This window comes from Callorhinus ursinus, unplaced genomic scaffold, assembly GCF_003265705.2.
Source record: "Callorhinus ursinus isolate GAN/ISIS: 27379988/994484 unplaced genomic scaffold, GSC_fseal_2.0 scaffold51, whole genome shotgun sequence".
Lineage (NCBI taxonomy): Eukaryota > Metazoa > Chordata > Mammalia > Carnivora > Otariidae > Callorhinus > Callorhinus ursinus.
Window position 1 is genome coordinate 3,359,182 of NW_027397113.1, and position 14,226 is coordinate 3,373,407.

The 14,226-nt window shown below is 44.9% G+C and overlaps 1 protein-coding gene across 21 annotated transcripts in view; it reads right to left on the reverse strand.

The window, feature by feature from the left end:
- Nucleotides 1–14,226, reverse strand: part of PPP6R3 (protein phosphatase 6 regulatory subunit 3) — a 139,184-nt gene that overhangs the window by 64,131 nt on the left and 60,827 nt on the right. For all 21 annotated transcript variants that reach the window (XM_025878418.2, XM_073883368.1, XM_025878417.2 and 18 more), the window contains 3 exons: nt 10,222–10,454; nt 5,496–5,682; nt 1,979–2,116 (listed from right to left, as the gene is read on the reverse strand). In XM_025878418.2, the coding sequence (XP_025734203.1) occupies nt 1,979–2,116; nt 5,496–5,682; nt 10,222–10,448 (552 nt within the window). In that variant the 5' untranslated portion in view covers nt 10,449–10,454. The remainder of the gene's footprint in view (nt 1–1,978; nt 2,117–5,495; nt 5,683–10,221; nt 10,455–14,226) is intronic.

Genomic DNA, 14,226 nt, shown 5'->3' on the forward strand with positions numbered 1-14,226 from the left:
GAGTTAGTAAGTTAGTAAGGAGCTAGTATCCTGCCTAGGACAAGCTCTTTCTCATCTACACGTGAAGTACTGCCGTAAATGAAAATAGGAAGAGAAGAATAAGGGAGAATAAATTAAGTATCAGCTAGTAGACTGTTAGGCAGGAACAGAGGCAACATAATAAACAAGGCACTTACAACCAAGAAAGGACACAAAAACAAAAACAACCTCAAAACAAAACCCAAAGGTCAAAGGGAAACGGGGGGAGGGGGGCGCGGAGGGCGGATGCATGGGGCTGGGTGGCAAGAAATCAAACACCATTTGCTAAGGGCACAGCTGCCTGCTCCTTAAAGAGAAAAGGTGCCCCAGGAAAATGCAAACAAAGCTACTAGAGGGCACAAAGCTAGAGGTCCAACTTTACATTTTAAGATCAGTTTCAAAATGGGCACATGAATCACCCTCCTGGGGATCTTGCCAAAATGCAGATTTTGGTTCAGTAGGGCAGAGGTGAGACCTGAGTCCTCAGGTGACACTTGGGGCCACACTTTAGTAGCGATGGGCAGGGGGTCATGACCACCAAGGGAGAAGGAAGGAAACTCTGTGGGCTATGAAACGGTCAGCCCCTCACTCCTACTGCCTCCGCAGCCATCAGTAACTCCCCCATGACGGGCACCCAAATCAGAGTTTCTAGCTACCCTTCCCCCAACCTAAGCCTTTACTAACTGTCACTACATCCCTCCAGAAGTGCATCTATTCTTTAGAAATGGCCCCAAAATTCAACCCAGAAGTGACCAAAGGAATTCTAAGAAACTCTATTTAATAATTCCCCCCTAGAGCAATCCAAATGTAAAGGTGACCTCTCTCACTGCCCTCAACAACCTTTCCTGGAATCCTCAACATCTTCTGAGAAAAGATACTCACAAAAACACACCTAAAAGGAACTAGCACCCCAGTTTAGGGTCCCTTGCCACAGGCAACTCCAGGACATTCACTAGGTATCCTCAGCTGGTGTCCTCACAATGACCATGGTTCTCAAGAGACTTCTGCTTGGTTCTACCGACCCAGCCCCGACCCCACCCCCTTACACAAGCACATGCCTGGGCGTGCCTGCTCACCTCAGCAGAACATGCCTTTCCTGGAGTACCACCTGACAGACCCTCCTGCCCCTCCTCTGGTTCTTGGAGTTTTTAATTAAAATCAGTATTTCCAATAAAACTAATTTCAAAGAAATGAGTAAGTGCTGGGGTTCGAGGCTGAGTATTAAGGATGGAGTGGGTTGGGGAAGGTTCTGGAAAAGGAGGAGACAGAAGACAAGAAGGGGCAAAGATAAGAGCCCGTGAGAAACCTCGTCTTCCAGTTACTCACACTCTCCCGCTTCCCACCCAAATTCCACTTAAGACAGCTCTTCAAGAGGAGCACGTATCCTAAAATAACCATCTACCAAAACTTTAAAATATGTGTGCTTTTGGAAATAAGCTCCATTCTCCTTCTCCTTCTATGATCCTAAACTACCCACAAGAGGAACGTTACCCTGAAGGCTGATTTCCTGGAAACACCCGAACCCATCCTTGCGGCCATGACCCTGTAGTGTAGTCACGCTCTCAAGATCGATGCCTCATGGCATCCTCAGATGAGATCTGTAACTCCCAGTCTTCTGCTCTTACCACAAGACCAGCTTTAAACACATTTTCAACCCATTCCACTGCCCCACTCCCACTGAAAATCAAACCGGCAAAGGGTAAAGAACCCCTCACAAAGAAACATCCCAGGCACCTCCGGATGTGCACATCTCGAAAACGAATCCTGCAAACTGGTAATCTCTTCCTACACCGTGGAACCACCTTCCTTCCCCACGCTGCCCTCCTCCCCACCCCACCCCCAAGTTTCTCAGACAACCTTCGCCTCCTCCCAACCCCCTGGAATCCCTCTCAACACCCAGCAGCCCTGTTGGCTCCTGGGCCACTCCCCACCCCAGGGCAGGAGTCCTAATTCTACTCACATTCAGCACATCTTGCCTGGGCTGCGGAGGCTCGATGCATGTCAGGAGCCTGAGCAACAAATCCATGATGGCCGAAGTTCCTATGTGCTTTATTATAAGGTCTACAAAATCACGTTTCTTCTTTAAGAAATCCACAATCTAGAGGAGAACAAACCAAAACTGAAAGACACGTAACTGGGGAACTATCAACTTTAGAATGTATTCCACCCTGACCCCTCAAACTGCCCCCTCTCAAATCCCACCACCATCTTAAGTGGAGGGAATGGCAAATGCTGAGTTAGTAATCAGATGTAAAATTGGAAAGCCTGCTAATTGTTAGAGTATGCAAAACCCTTAGGAAAAAAACTCCCAAATTACCACACATTTCCTCATATAAATACACCATAATAGAATCTTTTATTTCTGTTCACTTTCATTATTAATTTTCAAAGAATAACCTATAAAAAGCACGAGAATATACAATTAAACCGTTTATGGACATAAAGCAAGTCCATCAGACTACACTAAAATGCAGAATAAATATTCAAAATCCTAATTAGTCCCTACCAAGTAAGAAAAAAATTCAAAACATCAAGTGTTTTTAAGTCGGTCTAAGCGGCTAACTCACCTGCTACAGCAACATCACTTGTGGGTTTGAGGCCAGCTGTTCACCTGACCAGATTAACACAAAGAGGGTGAGTGGGGAAGAGATGGGCAGCTACACAGAAGTGACACGAGAAGTTATAACTGCCACCTGGGCTCTCTTCTGTGCAAGAAGAGGGAGAGCATTCTGTCCTGCACACCCTTGTGAGCCTTCTGTCTGTCTGCACCAAGTGTCTCTTCAAAAGTCCCAGAAGCAGCGCGGCCAGTGTGGCAGCAGCTAAGTCTGGTTCACCAAACTCCCTCAGAAGCCCTCGAGGTAGGGTTGCCCCACTCAGCGTTCTAGACAAGGAAACCAAGGCGCAGACCAGTTAAGTATCTTGCCAGAGCCAAACCATGGCTGCCCTGAGGTTTAAACTTAGATCTGTATGCCACAAAAGCCACAAATCCTGCCATTATCCCACGTGAAGAAGTCGATGAGCCAGAGAGGACAAAAACTGCTTCATGCTATCCGGTGCAAATGGAGGTGCAACCATCCCAGGCTGCTCCTCTGAACAGGGAGGTTAAACGTCACAATATAAACCTTCAGGAAGTTAGATACAATTACTCCACTCACAACTGAGTCACACAGTAGTTTTTAAAAGCACAGCAGAGTAGGAAAGAGGAAAGGGTCAGACGTGACCAAAATACCGCATGCTTCAGTGGCAAAAGTACCAGCTCAGGAGCCCAAAGGCACAAACCGTAGCCAGTGCTGTGGACAGCACAGCAAGGACAGCAAGATGTCCTCGATGGAGGGTGACACCTGAGATGCTACCCTCCCTGACACTGAAGGGACCCCACGGCTGGGCGGCCTGGGCCGTGCACTGACGAACGACCGCAGCAGGTAAGCCAGGCTGAGCCTCCAGTTCCCTCGTTACCTGCAGCTGCATGCATCCTCACGAACATCTCATGGGATGGCAAACCTTCATCTACACTCTCAATTCTCAAACGGAGAGAGAGGTGTTAGGTTTGACCTTTTCCTAGAGCTAGAAGAGTGAGGGTGACTGAATCCTCTCATTCTCATTCCAAGAGTCCTAAGCCAAGAAGCACAAGGAGCCATGGAGCTGGCAGGCCCCTTTCTCAGCACTTCATCGGCAGATGCCATCACCCGGGCCCAGGCATGTCTGACCCAGAAGGCCAGCACAAACACTCAGTCCTGGAAAGCTTCAAGTATCCTCGCTTATATCAAAGGTATGGTGAGAACCGGAGCCCGTGAATTTGGGCTCCCCTAGAATGGAGTGAAGAGAAAAAGCATGTTGAAGGTGGAAGGCCGATGTCAGGAACAGCCATCTGAAAGGACGAGCACCCCAGGCTGATGGGACGGTGTGCACTTGCTAGAATGCTCAGCAGTTACTGTTATTTCTCATCAGAAAGTGGAAGAGGGAAAGACAGCCTGTATTACAGTAATCATGATTTGGGGATTATTATCTAAGAAAAAAGAATCTCAATTTCAATACATTCAGGAGGATAATCCTGCCTAATTAAGAACATGAAAGAACAATCTTGTCTTTATAAAATAAAACATGCATCCACTTTGCCTTGGCAAAGGACAGACATACTGGGCCTAAAATAGCCCCATCCCTCCATGTCTTCTGATGGCAAGGACAGGTCACGGAGCCTGTTTTCCATGAGGGAGGAGGCCAGGCCCGGACGGTTGGAACAACTGCAGCCCTGGCATCACACCCTTGCTCGCTGCACTCTGGCAGGTCTGTTTGTACTTGGAAGCTCTCGTTGCTCCTTGGGTGCCTGTTTCCAGAAGTGGATCATATCTCCTGGTAAGCACATCCTTCTACACACCAGTATCCACTAGAGCAGTGACTCTGAAATTTTAGTATGCATCAGAATCATCTAGAAGACTTATTAAAAATCCCAGATCGCTGGGCCCCACCCTCAGAGTGTCTGATTCATTAAGTGTGAGGTGGGGCTTACAAACTTGCATTTCTACTAAATTCTCAGGCGGTACTCATTATGCTGGTCAAGAAACCATACTTTGAGAACCACTACACATACACTAGACCCTTGGAAAATCTTGAATTGTTTAAGAACAAAACAGATGTGAGGGGTGGGAGAGGGGGAGGAGGAGGAGCGGGAAGGGACAGTTCCCTCCACAGTAAAGTAGGATTTTCTGCTCAGCACTACTGACAGGAACGGCAGTCTAAACAGAGACGTCTGGAGGCGCCTGGGTGGCTCAGTTGGGTAAGTGTCTGCCTTTGGCTCAGGTCATGATCTCAGGGTCATGGGATCAAGCCCCACTTGGGCTCCGTGCTCAGCGGGGAGTCTGTTTCTCCCTCTGCCCCTCCCCTAGCTCATGCTCGCGCTCTCCCTTGCTCTCTCTCTCTCAAATAAATAAATAAAAACTTAAAAAATAATAATAAAAGCACAAACAGAGACATCTCAAGTTAAACACTTAAGTTTTTGAGTGGACTCAAAACAGAAAATAATCACCATTTGTATAAACTAATCATCAATTACATTTGTGGAAAAGCTTGATTCAAAGCCTCATTTGTGTTGTGCGCATCATTAGGGGAAAGAAAAAAAAAAAAAAACAACTGTCGCTTCCCCAGAGTCACTACAACTCCACTCACACCTTCAACCACTCAGTCTGAGCCACGGCGCTACCTTCACAAATGGACACCCCACGTTCTCCTGCTTTTAACTATTTGTCAAAAGAGGAAACCAAAGTATACTACAACGCTGAGCTGTGAGGCACTTAGAAAAGAATATGTCAAGTTAGAATATGTTAAGTGATGAATGTGTAAGGCAGTGTTAAGTCAGTATATTTAAAATACACTCCTCTACAGAACCTGGACTTAAGGTACACTCAAGAACACAATTACTGGGGGATCATCTCAGGGGGATGATCAGCCCTAATACTTACCTTCTGGAAAATGGTATTTACCTGTTCTGGTTTTCTGCTGATAAGAATACTGAGCACCTTGCTGAAGAAACTGGCAAGTAGCGGGTTCAAGGGGGAGTCGTTTAGGAGGAAGCTATATAACCTCATGAGCAAGGACTCGTCTTCTCCCAGCCTATCGTTCATCTGGGAGACATCAGAAGTGAGCAACTCACAAGATATATTTGGGTACCTAGAAGAACAGGACACTTGTATCATCATCTGTGTTAACAGTTTCATTACAGAAAGTAAAACACAAATCAGAAAGGCTTCCTAAAATTCTGTGAAAAATAACAAAATCACCTCTGGGAATTAGAAAACCATTTCAATCCATTCTGTCCAACCTCTAGATTAAAGTGAATTTTCTACTGTACCTGAAGACTTACTTCTAAAGCAGCTTTAACAGGATATACATTCCGCAACAAAACTAGAGCATACCTAGGGCTTGGGAGCATGGGGAGGCGGCGCTGCAGGGCAAGGCGTGGGCCGCCTCCGGCCACAGCCATCATCAGCCCTCGGTGGCCTGCCCCAGCAGGAAGCTCCAGCAGGAAGCAGCAGAGCCTGGAGGACAACTGTGGGGGATGCTGGTTTCCAGAGAACTGCACTACGCACGGCACCTCATAAGTACTCAAGACACACTCAGGTTCCAAGACCGGCCACCTCTATTTTCACATGGGTTTCAAATGATACTAAAAAGCTGCTTTGGGGGTGCTTATCAAGTGTTTAGTCTATATTACACCTTAAGAGAACCAATGTTCTAACATAGGGACGTGGAGAACAAGACATCAGCCTGAGTCACCCAAGTAGGAAAGCTATGTACAAAACCCAAGCTCTCCATGCCAGCCTGCCCAGGTCTTCCAGGGATCAGCCCACCGTCAGGGCTCACTGCTGTGGGACACAGACCTCTACCACTGACCCCACAGCTTGGAAAGAGCTGCACCCCTAAAGCATGCTTGCCTTTGACCCCCCAGAGCACTCTCTCTCTGAAAACCAGACAGCTAATCCATTTTCTCCATGCACTCCTTTTACCACAATTTCTCTTCTGTTTTCAACAGCAACAAATGCAGACTCCGAGGCCGGCCCACATGACACTCTCTGCCGCCCCCAAGTTCACTTCTCTGCTCTTTACTCCTCCCTGCCAAGCAGCCAGGATCCAGGACCAACTCATCATTTGGAGCAGCAAGTCAAAGGCCGGCTGGACAGGGAGGTGACAAAACAGCCACAAGTTGCTGTGGGACAGGAGAGAGGTGAGGACTGTCGTCTGGAACACAGACAACACCCCTCGAGGCATCCACGACAAGCAAGGGCGGCCTGCTGTGAGGTCCCTGGCTGGAGAGGCCGCAGCCCCGAGAGGGTCTGGTGTGAGGTCGGAAGATGGAACAATGGGAGAGTGTCCCCAGGTGAACCTTTGAGGGAGGAAGAGAACGGAAAAGAAAGACAACAGAACTGGCAGGTGTGTGGGCATGAAGAGCATATTATCAAATAGCTGTCTTCTGTGGCTCAAATTAAAGTCTTTCTTTCTTACTTTATGGAACATGTGGGCTCAATGATGCTGTTAACAAAAAGCCGCCATTATGCCAGGGGCAGGATAATGCAGCGGGTGCAGGTGTGGCTTCTGGACTCACACCACTAGGTTCAGACTCTCTCTCTACCACTTACAAGCTGCATGACCTTGGACAAGTTACTTAACCTCCCTGGGCCTCAGTTCACAGGTCTGCAAAATTAAGACAACAGCCTTTACCTCATGGGGAAGGATAACACAAAATATTGAGAAGGAGGCCCGGAATAAATGAAAGCTAGCTGTTTTTATTCCTCTTTATTTTCTACTTTATAAAACTTCCAAAATGCTGCTGTGGGGGGGTGGGGGGTGCAGTGTCTTCAACTGCCCCGATTTGAAACTGCTGGCAAATAAAGCCCTGGCAAACCAATGCATAGGGTGTAGTCTCCAAATTCTGACACACGAGGTCCAGAACAGGGCATGGGCGTCTAAAACATTTTTTTCATGAATTTTTCACATATTTTTCCACAGTGACTGAGATATAATTTAGATAAGAAGCACGAATATGGTGCCTGGGCACTATACATAATACTCAAGGTCCTGGTTATGGACAGGCTGGGGCTCCTCTCTCTCCCCTAAACATTAAACAAGCTTCTAAAGCACCCAAAGACACCCTCCATTTCACCCCGTGGCAAGGTGTCTCCCCCTCACCCACTGCATGCTCTGATCTCAATTCCTTTGTGAGAACACGGAAGCCATCAGAAGAGAATTGCACCCCAACCGGCATCTAGGCGTCTTCCTCCTCCCTATCCATAGAGCCAACTCCTAAAGCCGCCCTCCACCTGCCCTTCTGATCAGACGGCCTCCCACCTACAGCACATCCCTGGGTGGCCCACTCCCTCTGTTCGTCATTTCCCTCCGTACTGCATGGCTCTCACCAGCATACAAACATCCCACTATTTCTCCCACCAGGGATAAAAACACCACCACACCTCTTCTGACTCCCATCTGCCTGCAACACCCACTTTCTCTCTCTGCTCCTTTTCCGGGAGACTCTTGAAAGAGCTGTCTCTGCTTTGTCCCCGGTTCTTCCTCAAAGGCGTTCCGGCCAGGCTTTCACCTCCACCACTGCAGAGAACCACACTGATGGGGCCAAGTGCTCTGTGCTCAAACACGGGTGGTCACGTGGCCTGTCAAGGGCGGCCCCCAACCTGCTTGTCCCATCTTTCCTTCCTGAAGCCTGGCTTCCCTTGGCTTCCAGGGTGATAGCCCCTCCTGGTTCTCCTCCTCCCTGCAGCCCCTCTGCAGTCCCTCTGTAGGAACCTTGACCCAAGCAACAGCATCTTAGCTTTAGGACTTATTATACTACTTAAGGACCTATTCTCAAAGTTCTGCTAGTTCAAATTTCTGCTAAATTATTTAGAGCTGAGGTATCTGTCATTAAGATTAAAAAGGTTAGCACAAAATGACAAATGTTTTAATACCTTGTATATGATCACTGACTTAGAACAGTGATGAGTTCAATCCATGTGTTTAACTAATACAAAGTTATGAGATTCACAAAATACAGCACTCTATCACCCAGACTCTATAAACACTAGTTTAAATTTCCTGAGATGACGACAGGTCAACCTTAACCCCAAAAAGCTTTCAGATCCCATCTGCAATACCCCTCTGTGTATACAGCCGTGTGGTATCGTGTATCTTACGCACAGCTGGGGCTCCGTCCTGACCAAACTTCAGCAGAGAACTCAACTGCCTAGCATAAGTCATGCTCCCTCAAAATGGCACCATCCAAAAGGCTATGTGTCCAGGGAGGCACACCTGCCTCTCACAACCTCAAAGGCAGAACAAAAAAAGCACTGGCCAAGGCAATACTACAAAAGCCATGACTACTTTTTGGTAAGATAAGCACCTTCCCTAAGGTGTGGTGTGCCTATTCTTCCTAATTAAAGAGGTATGAGTTTCAATCAGCCGGTGAGGACACCAACCCCAGAAGGGTAAAAGCCCTCTGGCTCAAGTTCTCTAAGAGGGGAGTGAGACACCCCTTCAGGTGGGCTGGATGCAAAGCCCATAGCACATCGGCTCCTACCAGGATGAGCCCCATGAGAAGTCGCACCCACACGTCCTGGTTCACTGGGAAGAGAACTGCAAAACAGGAAAGTGTCTGTCTTCTGGGGACTGGGAGTACGCTAGTCTTCCTGCTACCAAATTCCTTTCCTCTTCTTTTTTAGGGCACTGAACTGAGTGGAGGCTGTCGCTAATGCTAGCTGCCAATCTTAATGGCCAGGAGAGAATGTAACTTCACCTCCTTGAAAGTCCAAGCCACCAGGAACCTGAAAGCATTAATAAGTTTTATTTCTTTGACAGCAAAATTCTCCCCACAAAGAAATAAAAAGATATCTGAAAAGAGGAAGATACTGGGGGAGAAAGGGCAAAGAATAATCTACCAAAAGCCTTAATTCTTCCTATTCCATTAAGTTTGTTTAATGAATAATCAATGACTTTTTGTTCCTGAATCTGTCCGATTTTCTGGGGAGGAGGGAAAGAGTCAAATACTTCAATCAGAGTTGGATATGGGAAGAGAGTTCACTGAAACCCCAATACTTTGCATGCACGTGGAGTGCTCACAAAGGGTTTCCAGGCATGTGCGGTCCAAGTGTCGGAAGAGACGGTGATGAAGGGTCCGCCAGGCACTACTGCTCTGCTCTGAGCAGAGCAAACTAGTGGGGAGGACGTAAACCCGCTGCAGTGATCCAAGGGGCGAGCTACTTCAATTTAGCCACACTGATGTTCCCCAAGACCCACTCCCTTATCTTAACAAAAGTCAAAATTTCTTGTACCAATAACAGTCTTCATAACCCAAGCTCTGGCTTAGATGTGCCATGTGATCTGGGGCAGTCACATAATCTCCACCTTCCTCTTTGCAAAGAAGAGAAAATACTTACTTGAATCGTCTTACTATTTTCAGAAACTTCATCACTGTTTATAAAGCACTTTGCCCTTCCACAAAGCCTCCTGACTGCAATTTAGAATGCTCATTTTAAAAACCCTGTGATTTCACTGGACTCAGTTCTAGAACAGATTAAATGCTCCACTGAGTCTGTCACCCTTGACCATCTTGACACTCTAAATGGTCTACAACAGCCCTGGGGAATTGCCGGACAACACGAATAATATTCTACCCCCACTTCACTTCAGTCCCACCTTAAAGAGAAGATTGAATTTTCTTACTTGTATCTGATCTTTTCATCCATGTCTTGAGGTGGTTCTTCTATAATGAATGAGACTAAATCTTCGAGACATTCTGCTTTTAACAGAAACTCTATAAGTTTGCGGTTCTGAGCTTTACATTCCTGTAAAACATCTTCCTCATCCATTAACTCCTTCAGTGTTACATCTTCTCTTTCTAGAAGTGTGTCTATGTGGGATGATGAATGAAGATCAAATTTCCAAAACATGCTGGTCTAAACAAAATGCAGAGAGTATTTCAAATAAAATTTCAACTTCACATGTTAATTTTTCAAATTTCAATTGAGTTTTACAATCTAAAATGCCAACTTGAGTCACATAAGTAAAATAAGTGTCATATTGAACCTATAAAATGCTTTCTAAATAAGTAAAATCGGCAGGATTTTTCCTTGTCAGGAAATAGTTTTATTGATAACAAAAAATTTTGACTTAAAAATGCTGAAAGAATGCTTAAACTTGGGTTGATTTTAACCTACAACATTAACCCATCCACACTTTGTTAAGAATTTAACGCTGGGAGGGGCACCTGGGTGGCTCAGTCGGGTAAGTGTCCGACTCTTGATCTCTGCTCAGGTCTTGATCTCACGGCCATGAGTTTGAGCCCCAATACTTAAAAAAAAAAAAAGAATTTAATGCTGGGAAAGGAAGAAAGAAAACCCTTTCTTACAGCTGATGAACATTCTTACACAGAAGTAGTATCTTCAAGCAACAAATGACGAGCACTGTGACCTAAGTATTTAGCATTCTTCAGAATACTAAAGAATTAAATAAATCACTACCACAGACTAGCACTTTCAGCCACTGAGAGCAGTTTCGCAGCTGAAAGTCATAAAATGATAAAATCTGTGCCATTCTTAATAAAGAAACTAAACAACTGGAACCTAGTTCTTGATGAATGAGGGAAACCAACATCCTCAGTTATCAGGAAAACCATTGGACATTAACAGGGCCACATATATATATTCTTTCCTCCTCTTCCTCCCACCCTTCCTCAACCAGTGAGAAGAGGAAGTTTGTTTTCTTCAAGTTACAGAGTTAAAGAGGGTCCTGACCAGTCACAACCGGAAACAGGAAGCACAGGAGTCACTATGTCATCTACAGCTGCCATGACAAGACACTTTCAAACGCCACTTTTGAGCAACACATGACAAGATGACAGCATCAAACAGAAGTCCTGATTAGGGACAGGACTATTCACAAGTCACTCCTATCGTCAAAGATGCTCACTGCAGAACCCCTGACACAGGGTTTGGTAAGACACCTTCTGACTTCATGTAAGCCCCAAACCTACAGATCAACTGCAGCTTTACTATCCACCCAGTGTAGCGGCTCCTGTTACCATTATCACCAAAAAACATGTTAAAATCCACATGTGCTCATGTAAAATCCTGTGCTGGAAGAGCTTAGGTAGAAGGAAGCTGCAAAGGTGATAACCTATGTATAGCACACATACATTTTGAGAAGTATTTATTTTTGCTAAATCACCCATATTAGATCAGGAAGGAATATACCCTGATTTAGTATTTTCATGAACATCTGTTCAAAAAAATATTTTAAAAATTAGACATCATGAGGACAAATGTTATGTATACAGCCAGTCATACTGATCAATCCAGGAATAGAAGAAAGATGTGTGCCACAGCAGGTCACTCAAGAGCCTGTAGAAGTATATGCACTTCACCTGACTTCACTATTACGTATGTAATCAGAGTTTAAAATATAAGCAGTTTTAAGGAATCTAAAAAAAAAAAAAAAAAAAAAAAAAGGACTCCTTAAGAGAACAAGTTTTAGGTAAGATTATGAAATATGGTGTTATAAAAGTTGTCCCTGTTTCAAAAAAAAATTTTGAATGTTTCAAAAGACACATATGGCAATATGTTAGCATCAAGTTAGCAGCAACAGGAAGACACAGTTAGGAATGAGAAGCTACTGTGACAGTTCACCTAAACCAGACTAGCAATGCCTCACTCCGGAGGAACCTGTACGTGGAAATGTCCGCCACAAAGCTCAGTGGACGACACAAGTGTAAGGCACAGCCATCTCTCTCCTCTTAACAAACAATTAGGCCACTAATTAGGTACACAAGACCTAGAACACGCTAAAAAAGCAGGGTCACAACTCCCAGCATGGTCAGCAACTGCCCACATGCTAGGCCTCTGGCCTTCAAGACCAGGAGCAGGCAGAGCGCTCCCTGGGAGGGTAACACTTTTGTTAGTGAAGGACAGAAACACATACTCCAAACACAAGAGCAATCTACTTCTACTTCCAAGGCAATTACTAAGGAAATAAGGGCAAAGGTGATATATCCCTAAAAAGAATGGAACTTTAGGGAAAAAGATGGTGGAAATAAAACCATAAATGATATTTTGGTTTTCAGATTATGGAAAATGGCAAACAAACAAAAGAGACATTATTATGCCATTTTATCCTCATCAAACAAGGAGGGAAAAAAAGACACAAGGATAGCAAAAGATAACTCCAAAGGAGGAAAGAAAGGAGCTTTCCAAAGTGACGCTGTCAGCATAGTCTCCAATGCTTCTGCTGGAGCAATGTGGCTCATTTATCTGCGAGTTTAAGACTGCAAATCCTAAAAACAGTACATGCTACCACTCCGCCGCCTCCTTGCTACTGAAGTGTACGACGATGCAAACAGCTGTGTTCACACACAGACGCAACACACAAGTCACAGGCCATATTTGGATTCCATGCATATATTAACCTGCAGAGTTTTTAGGGGTAGATGCAGGCACCCAGGACAGACAGTGGAGCTCCAGTTCAGCTCAAAGAACAAAAGCACCTTAATGAACTCCAAAAACCTCATCATCCATGTCAGTACACCTTGTCTTCAAAGTCAATCATGGAAATTTTGATTTCCATCAAAATTTATCCATCCTGGGATGTCTACAAATTGACAAAAGAGTTCATTTTCTTTTTTTTTTTTTTAACATTTTAAAAAAGATTTTATTTATCTGTCAGAGAGAGAGAGAGAGAGCACAAGCAGGGGGAGCGGCAGAGGGAGAAGCAGGCTCCCCACTAAGCAGGGAGCCTGATGTGGGACTCCATCCCAAGACAGTGGGATCATGACCTGAGCCGAAGGCAGATGCTTAACTGACTGAGCCACCCAGGTGTCCCCATATTACTTATTTTAAATACTTTACCAAAGTCACTCACTGAAAAGCTACCAGGTGTATTCAAATACTTTCCCATGCTCCACCGACATCAGGTCAGACTGGGCTTATTTTGGACTGTAAATCAAATTTCTGATAATCTAACAGAACAGTCTCTCCACCTGAATTCAATTCAGAAAACTGGACACAGTTAATAATTTAGCCTGAAGTATTTTTTAAAAATTAGGTCTCATTTATTTTTATTTATTTATTTTTTTAAAATTAGGTCTCATTTAGAGTAGTATGCTTTTTTAGGGTGCCTGGGTGGTGCAGTTGGGTTACATGTCTCTTGGTTCAGGTCATGATCTCAGGATTCTGAGACCCAGCTGGGAAATCCAGCTCCACTCGGCGCCAGTCAGCTTGCCCCTCTTCCCCCTCCTGCCCCCTCCCCTGTACCCATGCTCTCGCGCTCGCTCTCTAAAATAAATAATCTTTAAAAAATAAAATGGTATGCCTTTATTTTTTGTAATCCCATATAGAAAGGCAAAGTATAATGAAAAATACTAAGAAATCAATTACAAAAAAGCAAAGTTGATTATCAAGAACTTATGATTGGCTAGTTATAAATAAGATATACACTCACATCCATCAAGTGGAAACTATGAATGTCCACAAACTAGATAAAGTCCATACTCCTCAATTATGGATCAGAATATAATCACATCAATGTAGTACAAGTAAAAACTGACCCCCCAAATTTCAACCTTATAACAGTAACTCATTAAATACTGGATTTATAAGAAAACTGATAATTAGCCATGATGACATAAGAGCAGGAGTTGGCAAACTGCAGCCCAAAGACCAAATCCAGCCCACAGCC